The sequence below is a fragment of the Quercus lobata genome, chromosome 2 (assembly GCF_001633185.2).
Source record: "Quercus lobata isolate SW786 chromosome 2, ValleyOak3.0 Primary Assembly, whole genome shotgun sequence".
Taxonomy (NCBI): domain Eukaryota; kingdom Viridiplantae; phylum Streptophyta; class Magnoliopsida; order Fagales; family Fagaceae; genus Quercus; species Quercus lobata.
The window spans coordinates 18,172,360-18,186,103 of record NC_044905.1 but is presented as its reverse complement, the minus strand read 5'-3'; the positions used below and the strand labels follow the sequence as shown (position 1 = coordinate 18,186,103).

The window sequence follows — 13,744 nt, the reverse complement described above, 5'->3', positions numbered from 1 at the left end:
CCTTGGCAGCATCCTTAGCCTTTGAGGGGAGCTTAGCCTCCTCACCCTTGCCCTTATCCATGGCCACCTCAGCCTCTTGGCTAGATCCTTTAGAAGCCTCAGAGGGGGGGAGGGGGGGGGGGAGAAGGGCCTGAGCAGTCAGGGGCTGCTTAGAGGATTCTGGAGCAAGGGCAGAAGGAGGTGGAAGATCAGTTGGGATCTCGTGGATGTCGGAAAGGTAGTAAACACTCCCAGCCTGCCTCCACTCCAAGTCAGCAGGGACCCTTGCAAAGTTGAGAGCCTCTGTCCAGGCCTCCTTGCAGTAATCCCTGCATACCTTAGCCAGCTCTTCAGTCAGCTGGACCTCAGTTTCTTCTACCCTGAGTTTGTAGGACGCTTGCCTCGAGGCCTCAGCATCTTCCTCAGCCGTCTGAGTGACGGCTTTGGCTTTCTCTAGTTTAGCTTTGAGGTCCAGGACCAGCTGCTTCTGTGTGGCCAGCTTCATCTCAGTAAAATAGAGCTTTTTGTGCTAATCTTCAGCCCGGTCTTGGAAATTCTTCAACCTAGCCTCAACGCTCCTCCTCGCCCTCTCCTCAGCAGCCAACTTGGTGGCCAGCTCCTGGTTTTCTAGCTAAAAGATATGATGATGAACTTATCATGGCAAGATCCCTCTTTAGGGACATAAAAAGGCCCGACTGCCTCATACACTTTAGAGCCTCCATGTCTTTCGGCAGGAGTAGGGGCTGCTCTAAGGTTTCAATAACGTAAGAGAAGTGCCCTCTCTGGAACTCCCTAATGAATGAGCTCCATGGGATGGCAGCGCTATCCAGCTCCAGCCGAGGGCCATACTTAGGTCCTCCCTATTGTCCACAGAGGAGGCACGCTTGTCTTTGGCTGTCTTCTGGTGCTTGGCCTCCTTTTGAGGGACCACCTCACCCTCCTCCATTTCTTACTCCTTCCATTTCTTACTCCTTCCTTTTCTTTTTCAAGTTAGGGTAGGGGAGCAGGCTGACTGTGGTCGTAGGAGGAGGGGGAAGGAGGAGAGTAAGGGGAACCTGAGATTTTGGAGCCTCCTTGGATGATGACCCTTTCTTCCTCCCAGCCATAAGGTCTCTCAAACCTTTTTTTCGGGTTTAGGCCATTTCTTCTTCTTCCTCCTCGGAGCTGTCAACTACACACGCTACCACGAGGCCTGGGGTGCGAACACCTGAAAGTCTATCGAACTCTTCATCGACATCCAATATGGGGATGACAGGAGCTCCCTGTTCCTCCCTCTCCTCCTCAAGTTAGAATTGGTCTATTTCCTCCTCAAGTGATAGATGTGAAGAATCAGTCTCTTCCTTCGGGGCTGCTGCTTTAGGGAGAGCACGGTGGAGGGGCAGTTTGACTAGTAGGAGATCTTCTCAAGCTAGATAACCGGGAACCGAGATATCTATCCTACGTTGCCAAGGGTTGCTTGCCCTGATGGCGTTGCCAACGTCCTGGAAAGCATCTGATAGTGGCTTGAAATCGAGGATGAGGTGGACTGCTCTCAACTGTCCGTCCTTACTCGCAAACACTTCAAACTTTAGGACTTTGTTGAGGTCCGCGACATTGACCAAACTGAGGCGAGGTGCTACGTGCTTTTTATCTGCAAAAATGGCCGATGAGCAAAAGCATGGTCAGACCAATAAAACTCACCATCAAAGGAAAATGAAATACTAGAGGAAAGAGTAGCAAAGCTAAAAGAACTAAATCCCAACTGTCCGTCCTCACTCACAAACACTTCGGACCTTAGGACTTTGTTGAGGTCCGCGACATTGACCAAACTGAGGCGAGGTGCTACGTGCTTTTTATCTGCAAAAATGGCCGATGAGAAAAAGCATGGTCAGACCAATAAAACTCACCATCAAAGGCAAATGAAATGCTAGAGGAAAGAGTAGCAAAGCTAAAAGAACTAAATCCCATTTCATGAGACTAACCCTAGGATACCCCACCTAGCTCTCCCTCCTGAGTTAGGTAGTGAAGACCGTCGTGCCATTCCCTAAAGGCAATTAAGTAGTCATCCTTCAGGCCCTTGTTGGATTAAGAAGACACAATATAAGCCTAATAATGGAGGACCTAGACTTGAGGTAATACCTTAAGCCAGCAAATGAATGGCTCTCATACATATGGACGACATCATGCCAGGTAAGTCCCAAACCAATCTGCTCATTAAGAGCATCAACGCTACCCAAGACTCTAAATAGTTTGGGCGCGCACTAATGAGAACACAACCTATGGTTGAGTAGGTAATCTCAGGTTACCCTACCCATAGGAAGTGTCATTCCTCCTTCTATGAAGGTGATCATAGGAATGACAACCTCCCCTTCTTTTCTATCTATAACTATGTAATCTGGAGCACAATACCGCAGGGCAACCCCCTGTGGAATGTGATATTTAGCGTTAAAGCCCTCTATACCGGCGGGAGAGTCTACGAGGTGCTTAAATCTACCCATTTAGTTAAGCTAAAGGGAAACGGATGAAGTTTTCAAGGAAAGAAAATAGAGAATGGAAGGCCAAGGAGACCAGCCGAGGAGAAAAGAATCTAGAAAAGAAGAAACTTCCGAGAATGAGCACGTGTGTTGCTTTTGGTACTTCTTAAAGGTTTAATTTTTTTTTTTTTAAGAAAAAGACTTGGAGACTTTAGAAACTTGGGAAGCCTTGAAGGTTTAAGAGTTAAAAATTTCTGGAGAGCTCGAAGATTTGTAAAATGAGGAGAAATGATTCCCCCAGGTGCCATATATAGAAGGTGGAATTGAGTGGGAGTTATCCCACTCAAATTTCAAGAAAAAATGCCAGCCGTAGGATCTACATCTCACCATAGGATACAAGGAAAAAAGTGCCACCTGAAGCATTTAATGATACGTCATGGGCTCCGAAGCGTCAGGAATAGTTATGGGACACGCGAAGCGACATTCTCATGTGTGGAATTCAAAGAAACGTGTGGGATTTATTGTTCAAAACATCAAAACCCCATTTTTCTCCTCGGATAGGAGGGGAAATCTGGAGTTTTGAGGCACTATTGTAGGGATGTAGGCCCAAATATATATTAGGCCTTGGGCCTTGTCCGAGGAGGCTCAGTGGTCTGAGGGTAGATCAATAGTAAGGAAGACGTAAGACTTTGAACTTCACGAGCAAGCTATGACTGTAAAGGTTGGGGGAGGTGGGCCGAGGAGGAATATCCCTTCGGCCAAATGAAGCAAATATCAAAATGTGTGTCCTATCATCCAGGTGACAGTGCAGCAAGTTCTATTGATAAGGATGTGCATTATGAATGTACAAGAGGGATGGAAGCTAGGAAATATCTAAAGGAAAGCTACTACCACCGCATTGAATGCTCTGTAACTAACTCTCTAGCCACATTAATGAGGAAGTGATATCTAAACAGTGTTTTTTAGCCTTAGAGCTACCCCTAAAGACTTTAGGAGGGTGCTGATGGGACAAGGATCAACCTAAGAAATCTACTGTCCACATGGAGGATAGAGATGAGAGGGGAGAAATAGTATAAATTAGGAGGAAGGCCTTAAGAGAAAGGGATCGAGAAATTGAGAGAGAAAATTTGTAGCAATCCATAACTGAACTTGTAATCAAACTTAAGAATCAATATATAAGAACTAATCTCGGACTGTGTCGAGGACAATTTTCTTTAAATTGAACCAGTCTATCTCCATTTTCTTGTCATCTGAATCTACTTTACTTATTGTCTGATTCATTAAAACCTAGTTTTCCAACCCACTCTCTATAAATTCATTGTATTGGGCTTTTTGGGCCTAGGTTCATTTATCCTTTGGGTTAAGGACTCAAATTGCGTCCTTACAAGAAGAAACAATTATAAATTGTATACACATATCCATTATAATTCTATTCCAGTAATGAGCAATAAAAAAATTAGCTTTGGATTAATATTGTATGATAAAAGTTGATAAAATCATGTTAATTCATTCCATATTATTTATCTTTATTATGTGATGTAATAAAGAGCTTCATTGCGAAATCTTGTTTTTTTTGTTTCTTCAATGCTTTGTTTTTTGTGATATGGCGATGCTTGTAAAGCTTGTTGAGGGGTATGTTATAATCATCTGTTTCTTCAACTTCAATGTTTGAAGTTTGGTTTGTCCCTATTTGTTCAATTTTTAAGCTTTCATCACTTTTTCCTTTTGTTGCATCATTTGTGTTGATCACTAATTATGAATTGGCAATGGAAGATTCTTGACTAATCTTGCAAAATTTGGACTTGCAGATTTGTTGTCACTAAGATTTTGTGTAGGTATTTGCATTCATATTAAATTTCAAAATGTTATTTACATCAATCTAAATGTGATGTGACATTTTTTGTAAATGTTTTTAAACTTTTTTGTTAGTTTAGGAATAATGTAGCAAAAGAATTAATATAGCACATTGGATTGTGTCTATTTTTCTTCTTCCATACCTTTTTTTCATTTTAAGGTGCATCAAAAATCTTAGCAAATATGCAAATTTAAAAATCATCCTTTAGATTGAATTCATTCAAACAAAATAGGAAAATGTATTTTCTTCAGTTTATGTGAGATTCCTACTCCAATATCAATTTGCATATAAGGAATTTTATGTATATTATGATCAATAGTTTTACAATAATTAAAATATCATGATCAATAGTTTTACAATAATTAAAATAAGTTGTATCGCAATTTCTTTTTTAGTAAGATCACTTGCAAATTTATTTAGGATTTTTTTCAGCATCTCGATCAAATATCACAAAAGTCGTTTTGTCAATTGTATCAAAAAATTCAATTTGTATCATGTATATGAAGTTGTTTTCAATTGTATCGTAGTTATAGTAAGATGAATATGTTATAAATATTTGGAGAGTATGTAGTTAATGTGAGTGCCTCTAACCTTGGGATAGGGAGATTTATTTTTTTGTTTCAAATTTTGCACACCAAAATGATCCTGATTGTGGTTTGACCTTCCTTCCACAAAGCATGCATGAAATGCAATACCAACCTATCATTGTATCAAGGTTGCTTATTGTTGCAATACAGTAGCAATTCACATCCTACAATGAACTTTGAAGTTAATATTTATTTTTATTTTTAATGTAAATGATGAGTATGATGTATTATTATTTTTTTCATGTAAATGATTAGTATAATTTGAAAGGATTAAAAAACTTGTTTGATAGTACCCTATTCAATGCATTTGATCTCTGTTATTGTCTTCATATTGTTTAAAGATAAATCCTCATATGAAAATTGTTTTGCAAGTATTTTTGGTATTTTTTGTATAGGATAATGTTTTTGACCATTCCTATCATTGAAGTTTTTTTTAAGAAAATATTATGTAAATGGTATTTGTGAGATAGTATATGCTGTTTGTCAAACTTTTTTTATTATCAATAATTTTTAAAATATGCACTTGTCAGTTATTTCAGCAACCTCAGGAATCTCAAGATTTATTTATATTTTTGTTGCACTGGTTGATGACAAAGAGAATTTGCCTACGTAAATTGCATAGAACAATTTTTCATGGGGAAGACATGGTTTCATGAAAATAAGATTCTTTTAGAAGTATCATCTACACGTGGTGTAGGAAGAAGAGAGTTTGTAGGTAGGTAAGAGTTTTGGCCTTGATCTACAAGTGGGACTTAGGTCATAATATGTAAGGTAATAACTAGGCTTGAGATTTTTATAAGGTTTGATCTATTTTTAAAATGTAGTCCATTTTGTAAAGAATAACATTTGTTCTAATTGTCAAGAGCGACCCATATTTTAAATAACCGTAAAAATAAGTTACTATGATCTATTAGGTAAGAGTTAAAAAACTTAATGAAAAGGGTTAAAAAGGCTAAATGCAAAATTAGAGTGCTACATGGTAGAAACTAATGCACTCTCACATGAGGTCTATGCTTGAGGTAGGATAATTTGTCATTATGGAGGAAATGAAAAAATTTAACTCCTCTTCGCATATCAACTCAAATAGACTTTTTGAGGTAGGATAATTGTCCTGCCTGATTTCTATTCAATGACCCTAATTGGATTTTCTTCATTTCACTTGAAATGATTTGAAATGGAAATAGCCAATTTTAATTAAGATTCTGTTTTAAAGTTTAACAGTGTACAAAATAGCACGTCATTTAAACTTTCAAAAAATTACGTGACATTGAATATTCCTTTTAAATTAATAATATTTCATTTAAATCATGAAATAGATCTAGATTAAATGGAGAGAATCTTAACATTGAATAACCATACTTGCACCAAAAAATGAAGAGGTATGGGCTACCAAGCCTTTAAAATTACTCATTGGTTTTCTTATTAAATTATATGTAATTAAGGCCTAAATATGTCTTCAAGAGCCTTGAAATTCAATTGATATGCAAATTTTGGTATTTCTAAAAGAGATATCAGAGGTTCAAATTCCCCTAGACCGAACTATCAATGTACAAAAAAGAAGACCTAAATATGACACTCTAGTTATTTTAACTTTCTCGTGCCACATGAACACTAATTTTTTTCCCAATAATATTATCTTGGATTGATCATGAAAGCAAGTTAAGCTTTTTTTTTTCTAATAACGCTACAGATAAAATAATTATGCTCACAAATTTTTTTACCATTTGCTAAGATAGTTCACAGTGATTTATTAATGATTTTCTATGATTTTAAAACCGGTACGGTTAAAGAACCAGTTTTGGTCCTGATTTTTGGTTTTATTCAATTTTGGGACTTTTATCAGATCGGATTGGTGCTTGGTTGAACTAGTTGAACTAGCTAGTCCAGTCCGGTTTTTAAAACTATGAATTTTTATATTGACCCACCATTAACATCATTTTCTATAATTTACAACTTGTAGCCTCACTAGTTTTGTAAAACAAATTATAAAGAGAAGTTTTACATCAATTTTTATTTTCCCCCTAGATGAAAGGAGATGTTAAAGTTTCTGTGGATGGGTGTAAAATGATCTTTGCTGTCTTTGTCAATCATGAATATAACATCATTTCTATTGTGAGGACCGATGTTTATTAGTGGCTCTCATAAGTAGAACAAAAAGCCTCTCATGTTAGCTCTACCCATGGTTGAGTATACGCTTTATAGTAGTGAATGAAGTGGTTGTGCATTTGTGCACATCCATAGTTGCTCTAAAAGTAGTTCGTACACACCTTAAACTAAGTGCTACAATAATCCGAGCAATTGATGGAATCAAAAGAAAGTATTCCATGAGATCAATTTGACAATAGAAATTGGACCTACCATAGCGAAAATCCAACAAAAGAAGATGAAAATCTAGGTCTCTGGTTTACAAATGAAGTAAATAACCCTTGCAAGCAATAATATTACATTGTTATACATGACTTACAAAATTTATTTTATTTATTATGCCACCGCAATTAACGTCTTCATTGATTTTGAAAGCTCAATAGTGCGAAACATTATAGGTTGTTTAAACCCTCAATTTTAAACTTACAACTAAATTGCTTTTAACATACTCAACTAAGTATGGAATAAGAGTAATTAATGCGCAACTAACCTGGACTACTACCTAGTGCATATGTATATATAAACAACAAGTAAATATAGAGTACAAGTAGTAAGGGAAGAGAGATGCAAATATAAGATAACACCAAGACGTATTATCAAAAAGGAAACTAAAGTACTTGGCGAAAAACCTCTCCAAGGCCCTCCAAGCCGAAATGATCCACTAGTGAATAAAGTTGGATTACAAGGATATCAAGAAGATCCTCCAAACCTAATCTACACACAGTACTTGAAGCCTCCAAGTTCCAACTCCTAAAGGACTTCACTGAGTTCTACAATTAGCTCCAAATTGCATCCACTATAAAATGACTTCTTTCAATGCTTCCCTCATGCACCAAAACAACTCTCAACACTCAGATTGGGTGAAGTATATGTTTGGGTTAAAAACCTCTTAAGGATTTGTAATTAGAAAGGTAGGAGTAGAGGAAAATTAAGAAAAATGTGTAGATGATTGTTGGTTTACAATCTCTAACTCTCAAGTGTATTTTTAGGGTTTTCTCTATGAGATTCTGCTTACAATTTTGTGGGTAATGTGGGCTTTTATAGTGTGGGTAAAAAATTGAGTCAAGCACACTAAAGAGGCTGGCATTGCATTGCACGGGTCATCTCACAAGTTGGCCTAGTCGCGAGATGCCTCCTGGCACTTGACTCTTCACCTTCCAGCATATACTTCTCATGTGGCCTTTCACGAGTAGTCCACTCACGAGCCAATCGCGAGCAAGTAGTGAGTTGTCTTTTCTTCACAATTTTTCACCAAATTTCACACACTCAACCCTTATATTAAATCCCACAAATACACAAGAAAATGATTGACTAAATACAATCAAATTTGACACTAAATTAATGCCAACAAAACATAATTGAAAATTATAACTTTACAGATTTTATCAACATATGATTTATAAAGTGTATATTAAACCCAAAATCCGTAACAAAGTAACCCTTGTTATACATAACTTGCAAACATGGTTTTATTTAGATACACGTGCCAAATTAAGTCACTAATATTAACCATTGCCAATCTATTTTGCTATGGCAATTAACATTTCCACCGATCTTTATCAATGGTTTAATATTACATGACTATTCACCAAACCATTTCAGGTACAACCAGCAGGACCAAACCCAACTCTCCCTCCTGCAACATCATACACCACCTCCAACCTTCTCTGCTGCACATTCCCAAAAATTCCAACAGAATCACTATCACTGTTACCAGCAAAAGCCAAACAAACCTGCGAGATTTTTTGAGCGAGAATTATCCCCGACACATCCAAATCCACCTTCACATTACCACTAAACGAAAAGCTTATCTTTGGAATCGAAACTGTCTTGTATTTGCTAAGATCATAACATGTATCAAGCAACGAAAACCCACTTGTCAAAGGGTAACTCTTCATTGCATCCTTAAATGCCGCCTTCAAGGCGCTATAAGCATCGGGCGGCAAACGTGTTATGACAGTCCCTGAATCGATAATGGTGCCTGCATTCGAAAAAACTGAGGTTGCAATCGATAACTTCTTTCCACCTACAGTGATCCCGAGTGTGTCGAGGCCGTAAAATGAGGTATCTTCAGTGAGTTTCGACAAGGGAGTGAATTTGATGGCACTCGAAGAGCTAGCAGTTTCTCCAAACGTGAGGCTACCAGTAGCGCTAGAAGTTGAAGGAAGGCAATAAGAGAAGACACGGTTGTATTTTGTTGCGGTTTGTTGGATTAAGGAAAGCGGGTCACGGCCGAGACCAAGTAATCCAGCTGCACCACTGAAGAGACCTTGGTTGTTTTGGCCACAGCCGAATAAGAAATTGTTGAACACATCTGTTGATGTCAAGGTTAGCTTCTCTTTGCCGAAAAATCCCACAGAGAATGATTGATCGCCATATTGTATGCCGTACACACAGGTCGAGGAACTGCAGCCCGGGGAGTTCCCTACGTTATCACAAATTTTCTTATGGTAAAGATTATTCTTTCACTTCGTACATTTTTATTTTAAATTATTCTATTTATGTGAATCACATCGGATATAAAAAGTAGTATTAATTTATTTTAGGACTTTCATTAAAAAAAAAATACTTTCCAAATTTACAACTTTCAGTTTTCACTCTCATTAGCTTATTACAAAAAGAAAAAATAAAATTAGTAGCCTGTTCTATATTTAAGAAATTATTTTACTTTATTTCTTAGAATAATATTTTCAAAGAAAATTTTGAAATATTAATTAATTATTATGCAACATACTTTTCAAGTTTTCAAAATTTTAATTGTTAATAATATAAATATTAAATAACAAAATATTACTTAGAACTTAAAAGAGTATAATAGTTAGCATGTATGACTATTTTTAGAAAATACATCAATTAATTTTTTATGTAATATGGGATCAAATCTTAAATCTTTTATTCGACTATAATTGTTGTCATGTCTATAGTTACCTATATATAAAGGTCTCAAATTATTAAATACCTGTGGCAGAGGAGAGTTGAGAGCACACTGATGAACTACACGAAATATTTGAATAAGTCGATGATTTAGATGGATCAAAGGTTGGTTCCTTTTGTTGGTAGCAAGATTTTAAGCAAGGTTGGCATTGAGTCCAAGAGAGGTCGCTACCAGTATCAAATATGAGTGTTAAGTCCCTTTTTGGAGTGCCAAGGCCAATGGTCACAACATAGTTGCCCGAGCCAATGGTGCTACCAGACTTGGCTGGGATAGTAGTGGCCTTTGATGCACGTAAACCATTAAGACCCAGCTTTTTTGAGAGCCTAGCCTGAATCGAATTGACCCTGGATTGGTCTTGTTCGAGGATTTCAGTCATAGTGGGTGCTTTAACTTTGTCTTGATTGAGTTGAGAGCATGGGCCATGTTTGTCTGCCACTGTTAAGGATGCCCTCTTATTAGAGCCTGCATTTTAATTCGACATCGATTAGAATTGTTTTGACATATAAACAAATTCATACAAATGCTGATTATTGTATGTTTTCACCAAACACAACTAAAATAAAATTGTTTATTTAGGAAAAAGGTAACAATAAGTGGCTAACCAAAAGAAAACGTGCCAAATAGGATTTTTTTTTTTGGGGGAAGATTATTCAATAACCCGTGACAACCAAAGAAAACCTAATTTGACAAAAAAAATTTAGGGCCTATGATTTGTCAACACAAATTTTACTTTTGTCCTTCCACCAAACCCCATCTAGAAAATTGAAATCTGAATAGGGCAGGCATAGTTAGGTTCTACTTAATCAAAAATAAATAAAAATAGTTGGGTTCATTCTCATAGTGATTAGATGGATCATCAAAGGATTCTTACTAGCCATCGGGTCAATAGTTTCAAAAGCGAAATCTATGAAGTGTGGAAAAGAATTTTTATCCTAAGATTGCACCATCTATTATAATATTTCTCAAAATTGTCAACTGTGAGTAATAGATAATCACTTTTATATAAATCAATCATTTTTTCTTTGCTAAGAAAAAAAAAAATTTCAATTATTATTTGGAAAGGTAAAGGGAGGGATAGAAACTAGAAAGAAAAGGAGGAGAATGACAGGTTGAACTTGTGGGAGATAGGGGAGATGTTAAGGGACCGTGGGCTAGAAGCCCATCGGCTCAACCACGCGCATATCTGTTAACTGCTCATGACAGCTCTCCTTTGAGTGTGTGATTTTTTTTTTTTTTTTTTTAACTTTTTTTTTTAGAGAGATGTGTTTACTTTGTGGCCTAGTGCTTGTTGTACTTGACATAACCGGACCCATGAAAGTGAATGTGAAATAACAAATGTGAAAAAGCGAAAAATAAGATTACAAATGTCCTGTAGGAGGAATTGGCCTAGGTGGGGAACGATCAGTGGCTTATCTGTTTTGGCGTAATTATAGTAGCACTTTACTTGATTTTGAGCGAGATTCCATACTTTTGATTTATATAAAGAACACATTTATTTTTTAGATCTATCATTTGAGATTGAAATAGGATATAAAAAATACTAATATACAGTTAGTTGTTAAAACTCAAACCCAAATCCTGAAACTTATTGCCCGGGAGCCACGTTAATGGACCCTTCTATCAATTATCAACCCTTGCCCCCTGTTGCAACAGTCACATCCACTTTCTAGGACCACCCACCAATCATAGCCTTTTATGACACACAATAAAACGCGACTCAAAGCCGCCAAGTGATTATCAAATCATTACCTAGCTGTGACAAAAATATTTTGCCCTTTCCCAATTGCCCCATGAGAAGGATACCCCAGCACCTCTTGTAGTGCTTGACTACTGAGCTTCTACTCTCACCAGCCCTCTTCTCCTATTTTTACCTTTAAAAAATATAAATAACAATCCCAAAACTTTATGGAAATAAATGTCAATCCTATTAACCAAATAACGTCCTCTAACATTTTGTGAAAGAAAAAGTTTTACTATTAGTAATGCTCATTGGCAATTTGTTTTTAAACCTACCCTCACTTCTTTTGCTCGAGTAGGTTTCTCCAACTTACAAGAATCTAATAAATTATAATTTATAAGACATTAAGACTGAAAAAAATAATAACTTATAAGAGTTGGAATGACTATAATAATAGTAGCATTACGAGAATCTAGAGAGAGAGAGAGAGAGAGATGAAAGTTGTATGAGAAACCTTTGGTAGAAGGGCTGCAAGTAGTTGACGGTATTAGAGAGCTGACATTAAGGGTATGCATATGAGTAAGATGTTCGCCTTCCAACTCTCTTGGTTGAAGGGCAAATCCCAGGTTGTCCAGAGTGCAAAGAAAAACAAGAACGCTAAAGAAGAGAAACCTAAGGAAGGAAGTGGTGGGAGTGGCCATTGTTTATACTTTATATCCTTAGCTACTACGTTGCTATCTTACTAATATGTGCACTCCTAGTGTCTTTCTTGACCTTAATATTTATAGGCTTATTGGCGACAGATGCAAATCAAAATCACGCAATAAATTATTATTAACAGCAAATCTAGAAGTCCACAAGAAAAAAAAAATCAAACAAACCGTGAGCTACACGAACACAAACAGCAAGTAATTTTTTTATTTATGCTATTTGGCTACTTTATACAATTGCACTTGCAAAAATATATGTGGCTACTTTAAAATTATTACTCATTTAATTTCTTGTTAAAATTTATGTAATTTTATTCAAATATGTGTAATTAAATACCTAATAAATATGTCATTCTAAATACTTTTAACTTTCTTTTGTGCCCCCTAATGCGTTGGTCACTCTACAAGTATAAGTACTTGTGAGGTGTGGGAGAGGAGGGTAAGGGTCGGGGTTCAAGTCTCCAGAAAGGAGCTTCATACACATATATACTTAGATTATGCTAAAGTAGAAATTCTATCTTGTATAAAAAAAATAATTAAAAAAATAAAAATAAAAACTTTCTTTTGTGCCACGTGAACAAAGGGAGTCGAATTCGTACCGTATTGACCAGTACGGTCGGTATATACCGTACCGACAAGCAAACCGGTACATATAACCCCCAGTTTCATACCAGAAAAAATACCAGCCGTACCGGCCAATTTCGGACAATATCGGCCGATATTTTTTTTTTTAAGTTTTGTAATTTTTGAATTTTTGTTAGGGCAGAATGGTAACTTATTTGTATTAACTTATTAATATTATTTGTTTTTTTAATATGCAATGGTAACTTTTAAGCTTTCTATTTTTTATATTGTGTTTTTTTTTTCTTTTAATTGATACTAAAGTTTAAATCCATGAATAATTAGTTCTGAATTGAAGAAATGTTTTATGGTAAAATTTTATATTTATTATAATATATATATACACACACACACACACATACATACATACATACATACATACATATATATATATATTTATAAATTAAAAAATAGCGGTAAACCTGAAACGGTACACCGGTATCTGAAATATATCATACCGCTGGTCAAACTGGTATAGCCTCCAGTACGGTATTAACTCCCTTGACGTGAACATCATTTAAACAAAGAGAACTAAGAGTAGGTGCCTAAAAATTTAGATGTAAATCCTACCTAAATTTAAAAAGGGTTTTGTTAACTAGTGTCATTAGAGCAATGGTTAATAAATTATTTAAAAAAAAGTTTTTATATCACTTTTATGAAAAATGGAAGAAGTTGTCAAAACATTAATTACTTTTTTTTTCCAATTTTCTCATAAATACTCTTAGAGCATTCGTTAATTTTTCTCTTTTAAAATTACGTAATTTAATTGCATCATGAATGC

The 13,744-nt window shown here is 36.1% G+C and overlaps 1 protein-coding gene across 1 annotated transcript; it reads right to left on the bottom strand.

Moving 5' to 3' along the window:
* Positions 1-8,446: 8,446 nt before the first annotated feature.
* LOC115974802 (aspartyl protease family protein At5g10770-like) lies at positions 8,447-12,414 on the bottom strand. The gene is made up of 3 exons (XM_031095325.1): positions 12,147-12,414; positions 9,979-10,416; positions 8,447-9,444 (listed from the first exon to the last, which is right to left on the bottom strand). The coding sequence occupies exons 1-3, from the start codon at positions 12,331-12,333 to the stop codon at positions 8,618-8,620; spliced, it is 1,452 nt and encodes a 483-aa protein (XP_030951185.1). The 5' UTR covers positions 12,334-12,414; the 3' UTR covers positions 8,447-8,617.
* Positions 12,415-13,744: the final 1,330 nt, after the last annotated feature.